Here is a 25,906-nt window from a genome sequence, read left to right as displayed (position 1 = left end):
TTCAATGCTTATTTTATTTTGGCATAAAAGCAGCAGTTTTCGCAGCAGTTTTGGGACCTTAACACATTATGCACAAAACTCACCCTCACTTTTAAATAATTATGTAGATGTTTATTTTAAAACATTCAAAAGTAAAAAAGAAAAGGCATTTAAGAAAGACTGAAGAACTCTGTTTATCAGGTTCTTAACTGATTCTTATTTGTAATTCCAGAAAAACACTGAAAACTAAATATTCAATGACAGGACTTTCAGAAGAACCCAATTTTCCCTTTGTTTCCACAACGGATATAGACTTTTATTTTTCCACTTCATTTCTGTATAGCTATTTCCCAGCTGATAATGCTTTCCCCTTTCTCTTAAGCTGAAGAAAAAAGGGAGGCGGACAAGCTAAAGATGGCAAGACCCCTCAACACAAAGTCTGATGTGTGAGAATCAGAAACGTCCTCAAGTTTTAGGAAGTTTTTTTCAGCATCACACATATCTTCATGAAACTTCTACTGTAGAATATGCTTAAAGTGTTCAAAATTATATTTGGAACTATACTTTTAATGGGAGGAAACCAAACGCTTACCCTCCCTTAAAAATTTGGTACCAAGTATGATTTTGAACGTTCGAAGCAAGCACATCTCCCAGGAGCAGCGAGCTGGCTCCCCCTGAGCAGGCATGGCGGCTGTGCTCAGCTGCCGGGCTGTCCTGGCAGATTGCAGCCCCGACAGGGGATGGGGAGACGTCGATAATAAGAGTCCAACTGGGAACACGGGGACATGCAGCACAGAAGTAGGAGGGGTCCCCAGGGTCACTGACACATTCTACAAATAGGTTAAACAAGAAAAAGATACAGAGGAACAACAGTTGGAATTTAACCGGATAAATACCAGAACCAGATTTCCTGTTCTCGCTATTGCAGGGCTGTTCTGAATGCTTGGTGAACTAGTGAGTCTTCTTACATGCATGCACACATGGTCCCTTGCTTCTGTGGTAGCACCATCTTTTGCCCACACAGCAGTTCTTTCCTCCTGATGTTTCCTCCCGTATATACTTATAAGGAGTAATCAACCCCCTTATCAATTATTTTGCTAAGCTAAGCAAACTCTTCCAGTCTCCTCTGAAGACTTGTGTGTTTCCCAGATCATCCCAATACACACTGTCTGAACCCATCCTACTCCGAGTTCATTCTCCCTGAATCTGAGTGATCAAAACCACAGGCAACATTTCTAACTACTTACCCACAGCCTTCAGTGATATTCAAACTTCCTATCCCCACTGGAAATTCCTCCAGGAACCCATCTACAGCCATGCTGGCCTCTCCACAGCTACCTCCCATTGATGCTTCTGTCTTCCAAGGGACTCTACACTTGTGTTGACAGATTTTCCTTTTCCAAATTTGTTTTAAAGTTTTGCATTGTATTCAGGTCAAAATTAGGACCTATAAATGGCCTGTATCTGTTTTACTTCCTAAGCACACCTAAACATTGTATTTGCTACCCTATAATCACACAGTATTTCAACAAGCGTCTCTACTACACAGGATTACAGGTGTCACTTAGCTTCAAATTTCTCGTGATTTACACAGTAGTTACTAAATACTATACTCGCACTCATGTATACCACCCGTGGTCTAACGGTTTTGCCCAAAGACGCTGCCAACTGAGTCCACCCTACGTTCCTCCCTGGCCACACAGGCACAATCTGTGATGCACCCCTCCCACAGAACCCCACCCAACAAGCATACGGGATCAGCAGGAGTCGCTTGATGCAGCGTAACGGCAACACCCACACACTCAGATGTCTCGCAGAGGCTATCAAGCTATCAGAGCCATAGGTTCAGCGTTGGGAAGACATGGAAGCACAAGGCTTTCCCCCTTGAAATCCCAGCATCACCCAGGTCCCCCTGATTCAAGGCAATAGCTCAGCGCCTGTATGCCGAGTCCCATGCTCATCTTCCTGACAGGTACACCATACTGCAGGGACTACAAGCAAGCAGCTCACACAAAGTAACATGTGCGTTCTGTGGGCCTGGTTCAAGTTCCTATCGCAGGCACTCAGCCTGTGACGTTGTTTCAAAGATGCAGCACTGTCCTTGAGAACAGCCTAAAATCGGATCCATGCTACGTTCTACCCTCTCTTGCTACCAAGCACCCTTGAATTTCAACTGTTACAGGATAATCACAAACCTAAGAGAGAATGGAAAAATATCCTTGATGTAATTAGCACATTATGTAAACTAAAATATATTTTGTAAGTAGGCTATGGAAACTTCGTTTTACAAAGGCACCAGAACCAGCATATAAATTCAGCTTTTGAGGACAATAGCTGAAGCTAACATGAGAGCTAAGAAGTAATGGTTCTCTCTAAGCTTTTTTAAATAAAAGCAGTATTTTTCAACACAAAGAGCCTTCAGCCTTTGTGCAACAGACACCACAATCATATTACAACTGGAATTTATAAATGAGCCTTAACTATGCATAGCTTCTTTACAGTGGCTTATGAAAATTTCAAAAATATTTTTTGAAAGTTTTTGGTCCCAAATTTTGCATGAAACCATCATACACATCACTTACAAATTTCATTCTGGCATCCTGTTGTTATAGCTTTAACATGTATTTTCTTATTTTAGAAACAAAACTGAATTTCAAAGTCATTCTTTTCATTATTTTATGCAGATACACAATTTACCTTTTGATAATCGCCCTGTGTATTTCCAAACTTCTGCTGTGCTAGTCTTCTGATGAGATCTGAAAATAAGCAAGAATATTCCAGAGTTTTAAACAACATAAAGAATAAAAATGGGGGAAAAGGATGGTATGAATTCTACTGTTAGGCAGGCAAGTTGAAATTAAGGACAGACATCAACAGGACAGGCAAGCACCTAAGTGTTTCCATAAACCTGTCTAGTAACAACGTTTTTAACCAACTGTGTATTTTCTGAGCTCATGGGAAGATACCCAGGTTATCTATCAATTAATCAATTCCTGCGGAAATACAGTGAAGGTTTTCCCAAGGTCATCCTCTGTACCATAGCATCATTACTAAAAGTGAATCCCAGACTTACCAATTAATCAGACAAAGTTCAGGTATCCGCTTTGCTTCATGTTTATGACAAGTACATACATGCATGCATATATATATATGCACACATATGTGGAATTAGACAATGTGCAAAACAAGCATGTTAATCATGACTTCTTGACTGAATGTTATATGGAAGAAGGCCCTTATTCTTGCCAACATCATCCCAATATTTTTTCTTTTTCTTTTTGTGTCTCTGGAACAACAGACTTTGCATGAGAGGATGCAACTCCGCCAAAACAAATGAGAAAGCCTAACACGTGCCAACTTACTGTGTGTGCAGCTCCATCTAACACTCTCATTTCTAACTTATTCATAATATAGACAAAATACAGCAGCCACCAAAAAAAGAAAGTAGGAATTTAACAAAAATAGTGCCACTTAACATTATAAATATTGTTTCACTACACCAGTTTCTTTCAGTAAACACCAGCAGCTGCAATGAACGGACCCCCTTTTTGGGACACCACCAGCCTATCCTTAAGGACGTTTTGCCAACCCTATGGGAACTTTGCCGGGAACTGCGGCTCCCGGCCATTCCGTGACATCCTGCGCTTGAAGAGGGGCAGCCTGAGCTCTGCAGACCCTTAGCTCTGCCTCAGAGGGGCATCAGCAGCTCTGGGTATGCTCCACGCTAGGTTGCGCAAAAGCAGCAGCATTTGGATGTTTGGGAGAAATGACTGACTGAACTTTTGGTCTTGTCTGATGAAGAGGAAACATATCAGGAAGGAGCATGCTACACCTGAAGAAGAGGCACTCTGCCCCACATGTTCATGCAGAGCTGCATTCCATGGCACTATTGCCCGGTCATTAGTCTCCCCATATGCAACTGAATATACTTGAGAAAAACCTCCAGTAAGTTACCTATGCTGTGGATCAATAGAAGACCTGTAGGTTCAAAACTGACTGTTCACCTCCCCCAAAATCCAAGCCCTCTCAGAATTTATTGTAGCAATTGTGAAATATGTTTAGTGAGTTCACAGGGGATGTGATCTCGCTCCTCTCAAATCCTGCATGTGGCTCGGGAAGATAAACCCCTAAGCTAACAGTGCCCATAGTCTTCCCTCCCCAGCACCCTGCGGAGAGAGCATGGACTCAACTGATCCACAAGCTGAAGAGATCCTGAAGAGTTCCTCACAGGAAACTGTGCCCAAGGAGAAAAAACACACAACAGTGAGGCAACAACTGCTGTTTCAAGGAAGGCACTCCTTGCAAGGAAGCTGCAGCCAGCAAGACTGCCAATTAAAAACTAATTAAAAAAAAAATAAAAATCTGTTTTATCACAGAAGTTTCACGCTGCAAATCATCCACAGACAGGAAGTATATTCTAAAAATGCAAGAGGAGTGCTAGCAGTAGATGATCACGGACTCCACAGTGAGGCAACCTCATTTTGGAAAGACAATAAATACACTAGAAGGTAAGGCTGAATCCCACAGTAACAGAAGTAAAGCCAAAACATATGTAGAATAAGCACCCAGGAAGAACAAAAGAGTTACGATCCCTGCAAATCCTTTCAAGCTCTGCACCTTGAGAGTCAGGAGACCGCCAAAGGAAAGGGCACACACCACTGCACGGGCAACAGACAACGGCAACAGCTCTGAGACATCTTGCACACTGGGACCAGCAGAGTCCGCCCTCCGTGGAGCCCATGCCAGAGAGCATCCATGTTTCTTGGGGAACTTCAGCGGCAAGGCAGAACCACATAAACCCCAAAAGAGTAATTCACGTTGGCTGTTAGACTTTTTTTCCTTCTTCATCAGAGGCAACATTTCCTTCTTCTTGTTTATATCTACATACCTACCAAGTAAGTAAATTTAAGAAACACTGGTGCATAAAATACATATTGCAATTCATTTTCTCTACAGCTAGATGCCTTTTAGCACACAGGAGAAGAAAAGGGCTAAAATAACCCTCTTGTTTACATATTTATTCAACCATTTGGCATTGTGTGACAACACACCACAGAACAGCCGCTAGAGAGAAATTTCCACCAACTTTAATCAGAATGCAGTGGGAAGGAAGAGAAAGGAACAGCTTCTGTAATCCTCCGTGGCATGAAGCGGCACAGATCGTCTGTGTGCGGGCGGCCAAAACACGGGAGCCGACTGCCCAGGACCCTGTGGCATCACCCTCCTTGCTGCTACTCCGAAGCCAAGCAGGAGAGCCCCCAGCAACCTGTCCTCACTCTAGGCTGCTCCTAACTTGGAGGTTCATCTTGCTTTTGAAAAGGGTTGGACCCAATGACCTCCGGAGGTCCCTTTTGATCTAAATTATTCCAAAGTTATCCTACAATCAGGCTGAGTTTTTATTGTAAATTATTTAATGGAGGAGTGAAAGCCCTGCCAGGAAGCATGTAAGAAACCTAAATTTTTTTATTGACAAAAGCTTCCTTTAATACATTTCCTACTGTCAGGTATCAATACAAGATAAAATTTTAAAAGCATTAGCCTTTCCTGTTAAATAGAAGTTGAAAGTTTTTACCCACTCTTCTAGTTAAGTGTCTGTCCCAGTCATAAATTAAAATGAAAATTAAACAAGAAAATATTTTACATCAAGTTTTACATACATCTATACAACATACATATTTATGGCCAGCTGTATGTGTATGCATATGTAAAACTACTTAAGAGAAACAGAGGACAGCTGAGGCTGAAAGGGACCCCCCAACATCGTCCAGTCCAAGCTCCCGGCTCAGCACAGAATCACCCACCGCAGGTTACTCAGGGCCATGCCCAGTCAGGTTTTCAGTATCTCCAAAGAGAACATCCAATACTTCAAAAAAACAAACCAAAACAAACACAAAACTGCTCTGATTACATGCTCAGAATCTTCCTGATTCACGTTTTTTTATTTATACTGTTTCCATAATTTATAGCCTGTCAGTCAAAAAAAGACGACAGAAATCAACCTGAATACACTATGACAAACTGATGCAGAAAACAGTGTTTTCAATGTGTTTTTGAAATTCAGAGCCTCTAAAAAGCCTGTTCATCAAAACTAAAACATCTTTAGGTTTATAATAAAAAAGAAAGCCTGAATATAGGTACAAAAAGTTCCCACATGGATTGAATAAGTTAAATAGTGAGAACAATACAGGTTTCATACATAGCACAATAGCCAGTATTACACAGCCCATTTTTTCCATTAATTTTCCAGAATGAGGGATTTCCCTGCTGAATAAAGATTTACTACTTACATTACTTTGTAGTAATTTTTTAGAAGTAACGTGAAGCTTCAGGGTGTTTTTCTCACCAGGCAGCACACAGTGATTGACCAGTCTTTGCCATGAATTAACTATTCCAGAAGCCTTCAGTATCAACTGGATGAGACATATTCCCAGTTAATTAATTTCAAATAAATGTGAAGTCCTATAATATATTCCCATAAAAATAATTTTTGCTATAATTGAATGTGAGATTACCTGCAGTTATTCACCCACATGTCTGTAAGCAAAAACTTGCCTTAGTGGTTTTGCAGAATCAAGAATCTCCCTATTAGTTTCTATACACATTGAGAGTAAACATGGTTACTACTGCAGTGCTTAAGGGTTAAGCAGGGGAATGTCCTGTGACACGTACTGTGTAAACACAAGCATCACGTTTTCAGGTATGGCTACACTGCTCACTGTAGCACAGTGAAGAGACACCTCAGCTGACATTTAACTCAACCTGTGATTTTGGTTTGCTTTCCTGAAGCACCTTTCCTCCCTAGCTAGAACATCTCATCTCTAGCATTCAAATAAGTTTTTATTTACAACTGAACTAAGGTAACTCTACACGATTCTCTCCTGCATTATTGGTAGAGTACCACCTTGAGGCTGATTTCTGTTTCAAATATAAAAGTGCTAGGAAGGTGTGATAAAAAGCAGTGTCCTCTATTTTCAAACTAATGGGATTGCTTCTGAAATCTTGGCTTGACCAGCTGCACACATTGTTTCACAGGACCAGTAATCCAAGGCTTTGGCACAGAACACATTTTATCACTGTGGTTAAAGAGATTTACCTTGTGAGGCTCATTTACACTGCTAATTACATTACTGCTTTGTCTGTCTCCTTCCTGTTCTCATCACATGCGAAATGCCATCTGCCCTAGTAAATCTAACTAGCCAGATGAGCTGTTAATTTACCAATGCAATTTGTGATGAAATATTAAGCACCCCTGAGAAGCCCTGGTTAAGAAAATGTAATCACCAACTCCTGCACTGCACACGTATTGTGTACATACACTCAATATCTCATTACGCAGACAAGAAAATGAGGTTAGCACTAGGCTTGCTTCTTAGAACTGCTCTACAGAAAAGGATAGCAAAAATAATAGAGATTTAAAAATAAGCTGTCTGGTTATTAAGTACCAACGTAAATTAGTTACCAACTCTTCTGCCAAGAAAGCTTTTCAAATCTAGGTGACAGGAAAACAGTTGGAGTAAAACCTTTGGGAATCCTACACTTCATCTTCACTCAAACAATTCCACTGAGCCCATTCAGTTATAGTGCAACTCCAGCATTAATCAAATTATGTGAGAAATTAATTTATCTTTTTATGCATAATATAACATATTAGGCTTCAACTCTGCAAAGGATTTCAAGCAAACCAGTAAGAACCATGACTGAAGCCTTCATGTCACATTGAATGGAGATTTTTCAGAACAGGAGAGAATTACATAGATAATATACAAGATAAATTAATAACTGTTTTAATGCTATCTCATTCTAATGCATATCATAGTATTTCATCCCATCCCCTTCATCTAGAATAGGGTCAACAGACTGCACACACACTGAACAGTTCAGCATGTCTCTGAATATCAGTCAGTTTGACCACATTTAGTGTCATAAATGAGTAGCAATAATTAGTCTGAAATTAATGAATTAAAATTACTTAAAGCCTGGGTTTTTTCCCTCTGTAATTATGACTCAGACTAATTAATAACTCTTGCAAGTCCAAGAAAAACAGGAAAGCTATATTACCCTTTCAGATATCATCAGAGATAAAGATCTTCCAGGTATCTTATAGCAAGTTTTACTGCAAGTTCACTTCATGGACATTTTAAAATACTTTCTTTGACTTGAGTGGGGCTTTGATTGCTTCCCCAAAGTTAGGAAGCTTCTAGCCATTAGCCTTTACTAGTCAGATTCGGCTCACATTGAAAAGGTCTCCTTCAGTTGGTAACCCAGAGTCCTCCCCTCTATTGCCACATGACTACCTAACAGTTCTGCTCACGCTGTCCCTAGCCGCACAGCGATCACTTGGCTCTGGTTCCACTGCAGAGCAAGGTGGGAGCTCAGTAATGTTGATGGCTGAAGAATCCACCATGCACGTTGGTGCAGAGACTGCAGAGAGGTTCCTGCCGCACTGCTCACCCCACGCAGTCTGTCCTCTTTCCACAGAGCAAGAAGAGAACTGTAGGACAAGTGGGAAGTCTCAAGAGATGAGAACTTCCCACTTCCCACACAATAAGAAGATGCTTTAGTCCACAGAGGACGAGTGTAATCCATGCATTCACTCAGTCTAGCCTGTTCCTTTCCAACTCCAGATTCAGAAGGTTCACTACCCTCCCCTCTTCACAATGTCTCCCTCAGACAGACCTGGGCCATAACCCTTGCCCACAAACTAAGAAAAAAAACAAACCAAAACAAACAGCCTTCTCGGACAAATTCTCCCCACAACTTCTAGACAAGCTCTCTCTCAATACAATTCCCAGTTTTTTTTACCTTGAGTTACAGGGAACATCAGGCTGGTTAAGCTTCTATCCTCCTGTTCCTTGCAAGAGACCATTCTGGCCTTCTTCCTTTCAAGCGCAATTCCTGAGCGACAGCTACCTTCCCTCACTTCTGAAGCCCACACACAAGACTACCTACTTCCACTACAGAGATGGTGACAGGAAATTCTCTGTTCAATCACCTATTTATTCACCTGCAGTAAAGAGATAATGTGCAAAAACTATAACCTTAAGCCATCAGCCATGCCTTTGGAAAAGAAAAAAAGGCAAGTAATAAAGGAGCCTTGCTCTGTACCTCACCACTGACATGCAAAATGAAGACCTAGAACCTGTTATTCTACAATGGCTGGAATAAATTGTTTGAATGGAGGTAAAAAAATAAACAAATACACACTAAATTACTTAAAATTTAACTTCTCATCTCATCTGCTACGTCAATCTGCCTTTTCAACCTCTTCCGCCTTCAGTATGCTGCTTCGTCTCATCAATACGATCGTTGTCTGTTCCCCTTCTCTGACTCCACATTCTTTAATTCATGTGGATCAAAAGCAAGAGAAATATGCTTATCCTACAGTACTCTGGCTCAATCTCAAAATCCCACAACACACAATATGACACAAGCAAAACCATAGTAAATGCATTTTTAAGGTTTTGGCAGACTTGTAAAGCACATACTGGTTTATTCACAATTGAAAAGACAAGCTATTAGACTACCTAGAAATGAGTCTTAGCTTATACTGGATGGAGTGAGAATCACAGAATCATTTAGGTTGGAAAAGACCTTTAAAATCATCAAGTCCAACCATTAACCTAGCACTGCCAAGTCCACCACTAAAACATGTCCCTAAATACCACATCTGAACGTCTTTTAAATACCTTCAGGGATGGTGACTCAACCACTTCCCTGGGCAGCCTGTTCCAATGCTTGATGACCCTTTCCATGAAGAAATTGTTCCCCATATGCAATCTAAACCTGCCCTGGCACAACTTGAAGCCATTTCCTCTTGTCCTACCGCTTGTTACTTGGGAGAAGAGACCAACACCCACCTCACCACAACCTCCTTTCAGGTAGTTAAGACAGCAATAAGGTCTCCCCTCATCCTCCTCTTCTCCAGACTAAACCACTCCAGTTCCCTCAGCTGCTCCTCATAAGACTTGTTCTCCAGACACCTCACCAGTTTCTTTGCCCTTCTCCGGACATGCTCCAGCAACGCAACGTCCTTCTTGCAGTGAGGGGCCCAAAACTGAACACAGGATTCAAGGTGCGGCCTCACCAGTGCCGAGCACAGGGGCAAAATCACTTCCCTACTCCTGCTGGCCACACTATTTGTGATACAGGCCAGGACGCTGTTGCCCTTCTTGGCCACCTGGGCACACTGCTGGCTAATGTTCAGCCGGCTGTCAACCAGCACCCACAGGTGCTTTCCTGCCAGGCAGCTTTCCAGCCTCTTCCCCAAGCCTGTAGCATTGCATGGCGATGTTGTGACACAAATGCAGGTCCCAGCATTTAGCCTTGTTGAAACTCATATGATTGGCCTCAGCCCATCGATCCAGCCTGTCCTGATGCCCCTGTAGAGCCCTCCTACTGTCAAGCCGATCAGCGCTCCTGCCCAACTTGGTGGAGCAACGTGAGAGGGAGTAGAGCTCCAATATGAAGTAATGAAAAAAAATTAGCTATAAGCAGGATTAAAACTGTAGGAGTGGTTTAAACAGGGTAAGCTTTAACCAGAGCACAGGTAGGACTAAGTACAGAGCAATTGCTGAAGATGAGGAATTGCAGGGTAGCAACAGCTGCTGAAGGAACCAGGATGTTTGCACCTTCACGGACAGAAAACACCATTGATCCACTGAAGAAATCACACAACAGTGCATCAGACAATAGTAACAGTCAATGAACTTCATTTGTGCACACAATAAGTTCCCCAATTCCCCCAAAACATGGATGAAACAATGTAAGTTTTATAAATTTAGCTTCCTCAAGGCTGATTATTAGTCAGGAAGACCAAACAGGTAATTTAAGTCTTCCACAGCAAACGCTCACACCGTACAGTTGCCCCAAACTTGAGTTTATTCCTTTAGTGCAGTCACATTTTCTGTTTAGGCACATTCTGCTTTCTATCAACATGCAGAGACAACATTAAAGAGCCTGGTCAGGAAAAGGCTTAAAGGAAAAAAGAAATTGCCACAATATTAACTGTTACAGGACACCTAGAATGAGAGACTTCTTTGAAAATAACCTTTGCAGGGACTTTCTAGTTGTTCTTTGCTACAAAGAAAGTTCTGTTCTTGCTGCAGTTGTGGAAAAACAACAAAAAGAGAGAAGCCTTTAGAAAAATCTTTGCTTAGGAGGCTGCAATAATTTTGCATATATCATATAGACACAAAGTCAAGGAGAAAGCTTTGAAGAAGTATTCCATGCAGAAACTATGTTCTCTCATTTTCTGAGGGCAACAAAACTTCTGTAGCACATTGTTTGTGCTGCGGCAGCTATTTTTTGCCACTTACTTTGTTTGCAATAGTTACCTAAAATTCTCTATAGGCCACCATCTGGTAAGGATTTACAACAGATTACGGGCAAAGATTTAACGTGGTGCACTGTGTATGCTTGTCTGTTTTAGCACACTGCAGAGACTGAGCAACTTCTTCTTAGTGTAGATTGTGTACACATCTTGGACTTGTAACTTTGATCAAATTAGTAAAAGTTTAGACTGTATGAACAACAGCATTTTTCCTACGCCTTTATCTCCTCAGAAGTTGCTGTAAACTAAGGAAAGCACAGAAAATCCAAAATATTGCATAACTTCAATTACTGGAAATATGAACACAGATAATTGTGAATGACACGCTTCAGCCCTGCTGGCCCCAGCTTTTAATTACCTCAGTGACTGGTGTTCTGGCAGCTTCACTGAGCTTCCTCAGAATTCCCTCTCTCTGTTTTCCTATTTCTGCAAGGGGCACAATTTTCCACATATGTTCGATAACTGTGATCGCACATACTGGTTTGAAGTACTACAGACATCACCACTTCACTCAAAAATCAATGCAGAAGTAGAAGTTGCTACTCTAAAGAAAGTAAATTAGGCCTCAAGTTTGTATTTGTTCTGTACAGGTATACTCAGGTATCTTTCAGCTCAGTTAAACAGCCAAGGCGATACTTAGTAAGAATATTCACAACTGTAATCACTGTTTAACTGTCACAAAAATAAAATTATTTGGTGTATTTTCAGAGAAAAGAAAGATCTTGACTATCTTAGGATGCAATACAGGTCATAATTTAATTGCAGAACTGTTTTTAGACGAGAGGAAAAACATCTGCATATTGCAAAAAAGCATCAAAGAAGGTTGGCAGGGGTTAGTAACTGGTAGGCTTACACTAAGATGTATCTACTGATAGATTAGTCAGCTTAAACTACAACAGTTGACATATGTGGCAGCTGGTTTCCCTTCTAACAAGAAGGTAACTAGCTTATGGAAAAGGAAGAAGTATACTCAAAAGCTTTAATACCAACATGGAAAGATTTAATACTGCTAAAAGGATGACAAAATCCACTAAAATTAATACTTACACATTTATTTTGCTCCAGCAAATTTTTAATAGTGCATATTCATTTAGAAAAAAGCATCACTTTTGTTAAGATCTAAAAGTTACACAAAGCGTCTTGAGAACCAAAAAAGAGTCAGAAAGAGGGAGAGGAAAAATTCTAATTTGCATTATTTTCAATGTAATTAAACACTGAACATGAAGACTGTGGAAAGATTTGTTGCAAAAGTCTATCAAGTTCTTATTACTTTGGCTGACCATTCAAGAAAAAGCCATCATTGAATAAGACCTAGGAGTTTATTGCTCTGTAAATGACAGTCTAAGCAAATTGTCAGACAAAACATGAGAGCGCTAGGCTAATGTTACCCAATTATGATGGTCTATAACAAAGAAAAGAGAAAGTCAATGACTGCTTTTCCAATAACATGCAGTATTCATACAGTATCTCACATGATTAACTCAAAATGCTTAATAACAGCCAAGATGATGAAGGAATTGAGAGATCCCTTCAAGGCTTGTGAAAACATTATTCCAGCAAGTTCAGGAACAGATCCCCTCTCTCCCCATCAATTCCATCAACTACAAATTAGAATAGACAATGATGTTCAGCACTATGCAGATAGAGAAGTTTGTAAAAATTAAATGACGGGGAAGGATGAAGAGTAGAGTAGTTGCCCTGTCAACAGAGGGAGGGACACAAAGAACTGTCGTCTTCACATGGTGTAGTCTGTGATTGTGCACTGGCATCTGAAAGGCAAAACTTGGGCTTTGACCAAGTTGATGCTCAAGTTGCTTATCTCTTTGCTAGGAAATACTAAATGGGATGGGCAATCTTTTGGAGAAGTTAAGAAAAATGAATGCACGCAGAGCTTAATTCAGTGTTTTGCTGTAATTGCTAGTACACAAACACCATGCTACATTCAACATATCTAACGTTACCACCCCTAGCCCCAATACACACACCACACAGTAGCACTAATTATGTAGATACATACATTTTTAGGACATGGTACCTTTGCTTTTTTTTTCTTTTGCTTTTTGTATATATATTTATATACAAATATATTCTTTTTGTATATTTTTCTAAAAATATACAAACCCTATCAATGAAACTTCTTTACCTTGAATGATGAACAAACAACAAGGTCACCTTCTGTCACAACACCATCCTGTACCTCCCACCCTTCCCTTCCTTGTAGTCGGCACCCCTGGATTTAGCTGCGCCCAGAGCTCATCCCCTGCGCACTGAGGCAGGGAACGCTGCTGATCAGCTCTTTGGTTATACCTTAACGTCCACACACGGTTTGGGAAATACGAGCTGAGTCTCAACACCACACAACTGTAGGCCCATTTTGTTATTATAATCTAGCCTCCAAGCAGTATTACTGCTTGAGGTGCCCTCCAGCCTGTTACCACAGCCACCTGTGGTAAAGCCCGTTCTGAACACCCTCCCCACAGAAAGTAAGCCAACTCCCTCAAACCCTGCTTGAGGTTCATTTTCATTAGTTTCTCCCTTCTGTCCTAATAGTGTTGAAATCATGAAGCTGGATTGGCACTTTCCAATTGCTGTCAAGGCAAGTTTTTTTCTCCCAGGCACAGCTGGCAGACAGTATTAAATCAGATCAGTGCAAGGACTGAGGATACCATAGAGAAAGGATTCCAGATGTGTGTATGGTGCAAGATTTTCAGATGATCAGTTATGCTACACTGATTAAAAAATGACTTGCATATTTTCCACATAATACCTGTCTGCAAAAGAGATTCCTTGTTTACATAATCCAAAAGAAGTTGTCAGGAAGACATCAGATAAGTGTTAATGTCTGCAACTGTAGTTTTCTACAGTAGCCTCTAGTAGATAATCTGTATAAGCTTCCCCTCCCTAAAACCTCTGTCTCCTCCCTGTCCACAAAAAAACATTTTGACAAGCAATCTGTTACATCGTCTGCAGTTTGGAATAGTTCAGGGAAAAATGAATTACTCTTGTGACGCCTAAGAAAATAAAAAAAGCAAGCCTTAAATCTGCTTCCAAAACGTCCTCAGTGTTCCTTGTTTACACGGGTATGTCATCAAGCAGAGCATCTTTTAACTTCCCAGCATGAAACGAGCAATGATTTTTTTTAAACACTATTTCCTTAAATGTATATGAGTGGGCAGAAAAAAGAAGAGGCTTATTTATCTTGTATTTTTCCTGCTGCTCCATCTTCCCCAGTGTTTCCAATGTTAGACATATTTCTTATGTACACCATATTAGCAAATAAAGGAGCACTAAGTCTCCCATCTTATCCCAGTTCTACCCAAATGACACCAACCACTACATGCTATATGTAACCTCTGTCACTGAAACCCGCACTTTGATATACACACTTCAGCTATTACTGTGAATTCACACCACAGCTCTAGCCACAGTGCTGGGAAAAAAAAAACCAAAAAAGAAACCAGTTACAGGGATGTGGTGAAGGCACTGACTCTACAGTTTACTGAAACTGTCATTTCACAATACAGCTTTGCCAATCTAACAGCTAAGTTACTAAAGGGCAGGTCTTGCTCTTCCTCCTTTCTTCTCAGTTCCGGCACCAGCAATTGCATCTGTGCTCCCAAACCAGCTCCAGGACATAAGCTTGAAGAAAACCAACCCACATACACAGGGGGATAGCTGTCAAACACTAGGTCAAAAAGCAGTCTATCACATCAGTGCAATTTCACACCCAAAATAAAACTGAGACTTCACACAATTGGAAAAAGGATATTGTAATTTAAGTTTTTATAAAAGGTCACAGAATGGTTTGGATTGGAAGGGACCTTAAAGATCATCTAGTTCCAAACCCCCTGCCAGGGGCAGGGTCACCTTCCACTAGATGAGGTTGCTCAAAGCCCCATCCAACCTGGCCTTAAACACTTCCAGGATGGGGCATCCACAACCCCTCTGGGCAACTTGTTCCAGTGCCTCACCACCTTCATAGCAGAGAGTTTCTTCATCGTATCTAATCTAAATCTACTCTCTTTTAGTTTAAAGCCATTACCCCTTGTCCTAAAACTACACACCCTTGTAAAAAGTCCTTTCCAGCTTTCTTGTAGCCCCCCTTTCAGTACTGGAAGGCTGCCATAAGGTCTCCCTGGAGCCTTCTCTTCTCCAGGCTGAACAAGCCCAACTCTCTCAGCCTGTCCTCAGAGCAGAGGTGTTCTATCCCTCGGATCTTTTTTGTGGCCCTCCTCTGGACCCGCTCCAATAGGTTCATGTCCTTCCTGTGCTGAGGGCTCCAAAACTGGATGCAGGACTCCAGGTGGGGTCTCATCAGAGTGCAGTAGAGGGGCAGAATCCCCTCCCTTGATCTGCTGACCACACTGCTTTGGATGCAGCCCAGCATACGGTTGGGCTTCTGGGCTGTGAGTGCACATTGCCAGGTTATCCTGAGCTTCTCATCAACCAACGCCCGCAAGTCCTTCTGGGCAGGGCTGCTCTCAATCCCTTCATCCCCCAACCTGTATTGATAGCAGGGGTTTCCCCGACCCATGCGCAGGACCTTGCGCTTGGCCTTGTTGAACTTCATGAGATTCGCACAAGCCAACTTCTCAAGCCTGTCAAGGTCTCTCTGGATGGCACTCCTTCACTCCAGCATGTCAACCACACAACACAGCTTGGTGTCATCTGCAAACTTGCTGAGGGTACGCTCGATCCCACTGTCCATGTCAACGACAAAGATGTTAAACAGCACTGGGCCCAATACCAACCCCTGAGGAATGCCACTCGTCACAGATGCCACATTGACATTTCTTTGAGTGTGACCATCCAGCCAATTTTTTGTCCACCGAGTGGTCGAACCATCAAATCCACATCTCTCCAATTTAGAGACAAGGATGTCCTGCAGGACAGCATCAAACGCTTCACACAAGTCCAGGTAGATAACATCAGTCACTCTTCCCTTATCCACCAACACTAAGTCCGCTGTAGAAGGCCAACAAATTTGTCAGGCACAACTTGCCCTCAGTGAAGCCATGCTGGCTGTCACCATCCACCTCCTTATTTTTCATGTGCCTTAGCAGAGTTTCCACGAGGATCTGCTCTATGATCTGGCTGGGCACAGAGATGAGACTGACTGGCCTGTAGTTTCCCAGGTCTTCCTTTTTTAAAAATGGGAGTTATGTTTCCCCTTTTCCAGTCAGTGGAAACTTCACCGGAGTGCCACAACTTCTCAAATATGATGGATAGTGGCTCAGCAGCTTCATCTGCCAGTTCCTTCAGGACTCAGGTCCCATAGAATTGTGCACCTTCAGGCTCCTTAGATGGTCTTGAACCTGATCTTCTTCTACAGTGAGCAGTTGTTCATTCTCCCAGTCCCTTCTGCAACTTGAGGAAAGTGGCTTGAGCACATGCCAGTGAAGACTGGGGCAAAAAACTTGTTGAGTACCTCAGCCTTTATCATAATTGCTTTGGGTACCTAAGCTGAACTGCAGCATCTGCACCTAAGTCAGAGCTCAAGTCAGAGACAAAGTACAGTTCTTTCACTGCATGCTGGTGCAGACATGCCCAACGTTCCTGGGAAAGTCTCAAGTTTAAAAACAAAAGGGCATTACCAGCTATGCGTAGCTGAGTTTAGCTCCAATGCTGCAACATCCAGACACATGCATTTTTTTTGTAGTGAAGTTGTGGAAGATTTATTACTAACAGGAAGCAAAACTAAAGTAGAAATGGACAACTAAGAACTAAATAGTTACAAAAGGAAAAGTTAGTTTTACACAGACAAAAAAAATTCTGACTTACTGAGGTTTTTAACTGAGGGGGTGATAACGTGTTTTATTTGCTTTAGAACCTCACATCCAACACAACTAATATATTGAAAAAAAAAACAAAAATCAACATCCTAGGAGCTCAAACTTACCTTCTACATCAGGGTTTTGCATATGCATTTTCTATTACAGCTATACCAGCTAGACATACACTGATTATTTTTACATCATTACATAATTTTTAAAAAGTGTTAAAATGTTTTAATTGCTGAACACACACATGTGAGATTAATTGCAGAGATAAGACTAACTTGCTGAACTCCACAATTTGCAGCTGACTTAAAGGCTGACCAGGTGAGGAGAAAAGAAGACCAAAAGGGGTCAGACACAGGACTTTGCATTAAAATAGTCAAGTCCTGATCCTCAGTCTTCTGCTCAAACTGTTCAACAAGGGAGACTCCATAAACAGAAGGAATTGAGAGGTGTAGTCCAGGTCTAAAACCCAGTTTGTTCTTGTTCCCAACAGGCAAACAGTACACTTAACTCTTCATACTATGTTTTACTCAGGAAGCACCTGCATTCAGCAGTTGATTTTGATGCTAAAGGTTTATTCCTGCTTCAGCAGAAACAGGGTGATCCAGAATAAAAAGCAGAAGCTGGAACAAGGCAGATGTAACTTAACATAAGCGGCACAGTTATCCTGCCATACGTTCAGGTAGAGTAAGGTAAACAGGCCTGTAAGTTTTTATCTTATTTCACCTAAAAATAGGAGCAGGACCTTTATTCCCAGATTATTCCCTTTGTGAACTCTTCACATTTTTGTTACAAGACGCAAGCTGTGAAGTCAAAGATTTGTTGTGCACATCCTGCTGGCAAGCGGAATCTCAGATTAACATCATCTTACTGCAACTAACAACTGGTTTCCATGGCAACAAAGACAAAGCCGTAAGATATTCATAGCAGTCAGAGGATCATACTGACCATGCCTTGCCTATACCAAGTTCACATCTGAAGGTCTCCGACACAACAGGTGACATGCACCATGTCACAACCATGAACCAACTTAACTTCATTAATAAATCAATGCTTCAGTTTACAACAAATTCTAAGTAAGAGAAAAACTGCCAATTTGGTTTTTTAGATATCCTCTTATCTGAGTGATAGAAGCAACTTGTAATTTTCCAGTTATCATCTATTTATTGCAAGGGGTGCTATTAACAGGAAAGAATTATGATGCTCGATCCTACACAGTCCTCAACAAAAGAAGTAGTAGCACCGTCATCTTCATTTTACCAATGGATAAACCAAGGAACAGAAAGATTAAAGTGACCTACTGAGCCTCACATAGCAAATCAGTGACAAAACACAGTCTTTTTCACTCCAGTGTATCATTAACTCAAAATGAAGGCTGTTTCCCTGCATAACAGTTTATGCTTGGGAGTAAATTCATTCCCATTTACACCAGTACATCATCTAGTGATGACCAAAGTATTTGACTGATGGAGTTGAAAGCAGAATCTATTTAAACTCACTGGAGCATTGCAATCAGATATCCTAGTTCATTTTTTAAACTACTTTCTTGCCATTTTCACAAAGCACAGTGCTGGTCGTAAAGATTCAGCAATTAAAAAAAAAAGGCGCTACAGTTCCTTGCCCTGGTTCTGTTACTGTGCTTTACACAAGCACTATATTTAATCCCATTAATAACCTACCTATTAAATCTAAACTTAGATTAAGTTGTATGTGCACAAACTGGATGGGACAAACAAATTTATAAATAAATTATTCACTTAGAATTAATTAAAAAAAAAACCCACCAAAATGTACAAAATATTTCTTGAGAGATTTTTTCTTTACGTGATCCCTTTCAACTTTTGAGTTACATATAAGAATATTTAAATAAATGTTAAGACCTAGCAGCATGCAAATACTTTAAGAACAACGTTTTCCAAAAACTCTGATGTTGTTCTTATTTTGCTTTATCATACTAGCTTTCTTCCTAAAAAGCACACTTGGGACTGATGGAGTATGAATGTTATACTGTAACATACTCACGTCCATTGAAGCACTACTGCAAGCACAAAAATTATTTGCAAAGGCAATTAAACAACACTGTCACTTTTTTCCTCCCAGCTGAGAGTACTAACAGTAGATTGGAAAACAAAACATCAAGTACCTCCAAGTATTAGGAAAAAAAAAAAAGACTACTAAGATGAAAGGTCTAAGTGATTGATGCCAAGTCCTGCACACAAATCACACTTCTCCTCTGTGCTATGGTTATATGCAATACACTGGGGCATCAACCTGGAACTAACTCTTCTGAAGCACCAGCCCAATCAGAATAATGAAGTTTTGAGTTATAAACATCAAAAGGCTTGCTTTCTGTGCCCATTTGTGACTATGTTTATTTTCATCTCTGAACCAGAATTCACTCTATCTCAAGTTGGCAGGTTAAAAAAAAAAAGCATTTCAAATATGTAACTACACCATCAATACACTGAATGTGAAAATAGAACAGCATATGGCAAAAGAGATTATGGGGATTAACCAATTAAATGGTATGACTCAAACCAACATGATCCGTCAAATCTGTATTTGGGAGTGAGTTAGGTGGGGGCACGGGAAAAGGACTTCACCTAATGCAAACACTGAAAGCCAAACTTCTAAAAATAACTGATTTGGCAAAAAGTATCTGTGAGGAAGGAAGAAGAGTTATGAGATGTTCAAAGCTTACAAGCTAAGAACAAAGGATTTACTTCTGGATGTCTCCTTTCTCTTTAATACTGGATTCTACCACACCCATTTAATGCAGAACTTACTACAGGCAGCCCCACAGGACTATAATCTTGATCATAAATTCTATACTCAATGATTATTTACATGCTTAGGACACATAATAGTAAATTTGACATACAAGGTTACAAACTAAATTCCTGCTACTATAAAGACAGAGTAAACATCTCACTGAAATCAGGTTTCCGCAATTGTAAGAGAATAAAATAGTCAAGCAGGGCTTTAGGCAAAACGAAGGCCTGTTGCTAAGAGTTGAACGCAGATGGCAATCCTAACATATCAGGTCTTGCAGAGGGGCAAATAGTCCATTTGCATATTTAACGAAAGGGAAGAGACCACAAAAGCAGAGGTATCTGGAAACAGTTCCTCCAAAAGGTGACATTACTGTCAGCTTCATGCAATTGCCCTCCTTACACCTTGTGTAAGACCACCCACTCAGATGAAAGATCCTGCCGGGAACAGGCCAGGTTTTCACTCTCCAGGTTAACAGCTGGGACTCCGGGCACTTGCCTAAATAGAATTCATTCATTCAAGTTCATTTGAGCTCATTCTTCTACAGCTATTGGAGAAATGTCAGAAATACAAGCAAGTTAACAGTTCGCAGGTATCATACAGGTACATGACTAATGAATTTAAGATTTTAAATTACTAAAGGTTTTTATATATAAATTGAAAGATGTACTACAAATATGAACTTTTTATACACAGCTACAGCTAAACCACCAGAAGGAATCAACAACAAACCAAAGCTGTTCTTAGATTTTACTAAAAGGTCACCTCAATATAAGTTTAAAATTACAATACTATTCAAACACATTAGCATTTTCTTTTAAGAGCTAAATGGAAGAAAAAGCATGTTGGAAAGTTAAATGGATACCACTACTACATCTATAAACACACAGAATTCCCAAAAGCACCTTTTAATCAATGCAATCTCAATAAGCACACACTTCTCTCATATATTAATTGTTTCCTTAGAAGAAGAGACAACTTAGTAGGAAAGGAAAAAAAAACCTCAGTAAAACAAATGCAGTTTCAAGTCTTAACTTCAGCTCACGAAAGAACAAGAAGTTACACGTGGCTGTGTAATGGAACTGTCCTTATATAAAACTTGACTAGGCTAAATATCATATCATAACCACCTGATTTATAATAATACGCAAATCTCAGAGGTGTCTCTTATAGATTTAATATTAAATTGAAAGCAGTTTATACTATACCCCTATCCCATGCTTCTGAGCATACATTAGAAAAGTTTCAGTTCAGGAAAAAAAGCCTCAAATGCATCAGTGACAGCTTTGAGATACATGAGCAAAGTTCTGTGAAATTTCATCAACGTTTCATTTTCATTAACAATCCTACACACACACACACTATGCTTAGCAGAAAAATGTTAGTTTATATGAGACTGTACACATTTCTGGCCATGACACATGCTATTAACAAAGCCCTTCATATCATTTAGTTCCGGATGACAGTCTTGTTATCTATAACAGGATGAACATATCAATAACAAATCTTTATTTAAAAAAGCCAAACAAATGTTTATCTACTTACCTTGAGGAAAAGAATTTGGCTGCACTAAGTACAGGAATGCATGTACTATTTTAAACAAAATTCCTATTGGCCCAGGTTCATGGTATGCACCTGTATCATACGTCTTGGCTGGTACAAAACCAAAATCCAAAGTCCCGGGAGGTGGTTTGTATATAGGCTGTACCTCTGAAATAGTACTTCCACAAAACAGCAGCAGCAGCAAACAGAGTTCCACAGCCATAGCTAGCAGTATTCATAAAATTGGAGGTAGAGATACTTGTCCCACCAAGTCTAGAAATCTTCAATACATTCACTTGGGGGTTAGCTTTCTAGACAGGAAAACACTGGTGCACCCTCACACCTTTTCTTCTTTAATGTATTCTTGCTTCGAAGCGGTACAGAAGCCTCTCGTAGAAACGACTCAGCACATTATATCTGGCAAAAACAAGAAAGCATTTGTTAAGGTGTGTGCAAGTAAACAGGAAAGTGCAAGACAACCTACAATCTTCTGTGGAAAATGAACATATCACTAGTTGCAAAAGCCAGCCAAATAGGATAGAAACGAGAGAGAGGGGAAAAAAAAAAAAAAGATTGAGGTCTGTGAGTAATATGGTCTGCTACATACACCGTACTTGAAAGAGGGGGGGGGAAAACAATTATGCATAGTTCCAGGTCAGTGAGTTTTCAAAAACAAACAGAGCACAGCACTGGGACAGCTCCAAGGGAAACAAAACTAAAGGAACAATGTATGAATTGCACTTCTGACTAAGTACAGTATGTCATGTCACAACAGTTACACAATGCATTTAATCAGCCACCAGATGTTACCGTAGTTGATGGCAATTATTGTCAGTCCTATTCTGTAGTGTCTTTAATCTCAACCTTTCAGTAAAACCTTCCAGGTTTAATCTGTAATCTTCCCCTTCACAGGGCTCCGCTTTCCTTCCCCGTGCGTGACCTAGCAGGCAGCACCCTTCTGACACCTGCTTCACAGCCAAGGCCACAGATTCCACCTCAAGGAAGAATTTAAGATGCCAGCCACTCCTAACTGTCCTCCAAGCCTGAGGAAATAAATTACTCATCACTGAAAAGTTAACAAAAACCAAAAAAACCCACAAAACTTCACCCTCCTGACAGGTGACAATGGGTGTCAGCTTTCTATCAACTCAAACTACCTCAAGGCTCTCCTTAGGAACTGGAGAAGTCAACTCAACAATTTTTGTTTCATAGCTTGCTGAAGCTGAGAGGCATTAACATGACTTTGGATGCTTACATATGTTTAAGAACATTCTGAATCTACAAAATCACAGCAGTTTAATCAACCACCACTTAAGGAATGTACACAGAAACCCCCTCGGGTTTCCAACAAAACAACTGACCACATCTTCCATCTGCCTGGGCCTAGGTAAGACTCCTTCCCTTCAGTATGGGCCACGGTGGCCCCCAAGGAAACAGACCAAAAAAACCCCAAACAGATAAAAGGTAACAGAAAAACATCTGCCCCTTTCTGACTTTGAAAGTTGCAAATCCTTGGTGAGTGTGCTAGCCATCACTGCACTGACTTTCCCACCCAGACTGGTTTATCTGTGAAATGTCTTTGGTGATCTACCAGAGTGCCACTGGTGGGGACACCTGGGAACACACTGCCCATGCCAAGCCACCCACTTCAAACTGCAGAGCACCCAGCACAACCTGCCTTTGCCTAGCACAGTTGTGCCTGTTGCCTGTTTCAGCAATGCTACCCAATACAAATGCTCTTAATCTCCACCTTGGTGTTCAGACCATTCAGTTGCAAGAATGACAGCAAAATACTGCAAATACCTCACAGCCTCAGTCAGCCCAATTCTACACCAATACCTTGACTTCCAAGGTGCTTTCCAGTTCAAAGAGATTTTGACGACAAAAGACTTAAAGATCAGTAGTAAGGTGAAGGTGAGACTTCAGTATCTCCCACGCTTTACAGTCTCTGGTAAAACACAGTCTATCATTCTGAAAACCAGTGTTGACTTGCAAGAAACCATGCTGTGGGCTTGTTTAGTGGTCTGTGCTGCATTCAAAGGACAGATCGAAACCAAGAATATGGAACAAAGGAATACAAGACTAGATCAAAGACCCAAAGACAGTTTTGTTTCCCTGAAAGTTCAATTTGTTTCACTGAAGTCCAATCTAGTTACAAAACCTCAAAGCTATCTTTCCCCCTCATGGCTAGTGAAAAACAAGAAGAATGAACAGTAATAATGCTACTAATAGCAGAATTATCCAAGCCTTATTCAAAAAGGCAATGCTAGCAACTACTCTAAAATACGATGCTCAACACAGGAACATAAGAACTTAGAACACATCATACCATGAGATTTTCCTACCTGGAAAAGAATGTTTTGTTAAAGAATAATGAAAGAAAAAAAAAGTCCAGCTCTAAAATATTATTTTTCCGCCTTTCATTTTTTCTTGAGACTAGTTTTTTTCAGCCTAGAAGATATTTTTCAGTGGAATATTCTTTTATGCACCTATTACTCTAGGGCTGAATGGTCATAACCTGAAAATTGCTTAGGCTGCAGTTTATTATCAAACCTACAGAAACTCTACAGGACAAAACAGCACAAGACCAGAACTAAATGAAAAAGATCAGACCAGTGAAGAGCATGCAGGTTTGATGCAGTACAGTTCAACTTGGTTTTCTTAAAAAAAAAACAAAAAAACAAAAAAACCAAACCAAACCAAAACAAAACAACAAAAAAACCACCCCACAACTTTTTTATTTAAAAAAAAACAGAACTTTTTCTAAGTTCAGTTTTCTGGAGATTTCTCACGTACAGTTGCAACACTTCAATGAGAAAAAGCTCACACATGGTGACTGAGCCTTGATTCCAAGAGCTAAGGAAACAGATACAAAAGCGTACAATACAGGGAAATGCTCGGTGTGCTTGTGAAAAAAAGAAAATTGAGAGGAAGATGGCCTCCCTAACTCGTGTCTTTTGGCAAAGCTAGAAGACAGGGCATGTCCTCTGTAGTGTGTTCTGTTATACTAGAGAGAGCAGAAGAAAATACATACAACTTTTTTTTTTTTGTTAGTCAGATTTTAGGTTAAGGACAATTTAAAGTGTATCTAATTGTACAAATAGGCAAATAAAGCACTATCAAAATGTCCTCCCAATAGAGGAAAATAATCACTATGTCTGCTAGAAATGTGAAGTCATGTATTAACCAAGACAGAAAGTTGGCAGTTCTAAGACAAGGACACTACTGAAATTGCAAGGACATTACCTGTAGTGCAGATACAAACAGTATCTTGCTAAGTGGAGACACACAACCAGCTTTCAATTCCAAAGACACTACTGAAATCTCCAACTCTACATAATTTTCAGTTAAGCTTTTATAAAGCTCGTGATTTTTCAGCAAAGCAGGTGGGTTACTTGCAAATGAAAGAATCTGCAGAATTCTGACCATCTCTCTTCCTCTCCCTTTGTTGGCAAATATATCACAATAAACATGGCATATATAATCTCACCAAGCAATTCCTCCAGGCTGACACCAAATCTTCTCTATACTACATAAAACACTAATGTATTTTCAAGGTTACATTAATAGTGTTTCTACAAGTTCCTGATCATTATTAAACCTATATATAACTCAGAGTACCTCTGAGCATTCAAGATGTATTCAACCTACCTAAAAATAACTCAGATGTAAAAAGCTCACAGCAGTTACCCTTATCTTGATATCTAAAAGAAACTTAGCTGGGAGCATACCAGTGGTTAAATATGCTAGACAAACAGTATTAAAAAGAAAAAAGATCCATCCATGAAATTTGCAATTGTGAGAACTGCACGAATGACATACAAGTGACACATACAAAGAGAACTACATAGCAGCGTATGGCACTCTTCATTGCAGCATGTAGCCATCTCATTTCCTCAGAAGCAGCATGGCATCATTGCAGTCAGTGAGCTACAGTAACTGCCAGCACAACTCTCCCCAAGTTCAAGTAAATAGTCAATGAAAAGAAGCTGTGTGAATCTTTGAAGTGCTTACATTAATTATCAAATAAGATATCCATTTCATTACCATGTTTCAGTTAAAAAAAAAAACACAAACCCTCTTAAGTAACATAATAAGATATACAATAATGAAAGCATGTAATTTATTTTCTGTGTGGTTTCCAAGTGTCCATCTTTAAAAGACTAGAGCTTTTGCTTTTTATTCCGCAGCTGTCACTAATACTCTACATGTACAAATCACTAAACATAATTCCCAGGGTTTTAACCATTATCTGTGGAGAACACCATCACCCTGTTACCAAGGACGTTGCAGTATTATTGTATCCCCGATATATGTTACTTATTTGTAAAAATATTCTATTACTTTCCAAAACCAATAAAGCTTCAGCAATTCCACTGCAAGTTTAAGAGGGGCAGAAGAGACAGAGTGAGAGATGCAGAAGTTCAGCAATCACTTCCATGATACATCAACTCTAAATAGCAGAGCTCAGAAACAGCATGATGTCCAGCTCTTTGTTTCAACA

At 40.2% G+C, this 25,906-nt stretch overlaps 1 protein-coding gene across 1 annotated transcript in view; it reads right to left on the bottom strand.

The window, feature by feature from the left end:
- The window catches only part of PROM1 (prominin 1), a gene marked incomplete at both ends in the record, with an annotated part of 56,919 nt that extends 35,294 nt beyond the window's left edge, over nucleotides 1-21,625 (bottom strand). The window contains 2 exons of the mRNA XM_081999587.1: nucleotides 2,677-2,735; nucleotides 21,406-21,625. Of these exons, the coding sequence (XP_081855713.1) occupies nucleotides 2,677-2,735; nucleotides 21,406-21,625 (279 nt within the window). The remainder of the gene's footprint in view (nucleotides 1-2,676; nucleotides 2,736-21,405) is intronic.
- Between the last annotated feature and the right edge of the window lie 4,281 nt (nucleotides 21,626-25,906).

The sequence above is a fragment of the Phaethon aethereus genome (assembly GCF_964289735.1).
Source record: "Phaethon aethereus genome assembly, chromosome: 4".
In the NCBI taxonomy this organism is placed as follows: domain Eukaryota; kingdom Metazoa; phylum Chordata; class Aves; order Phaethontiformes; family Phaethontidae; genus Phaethon; species Phaethon aethereus.
This window is presented reverse-complemented; position numbering and strand designations above follow the sequence as displayed.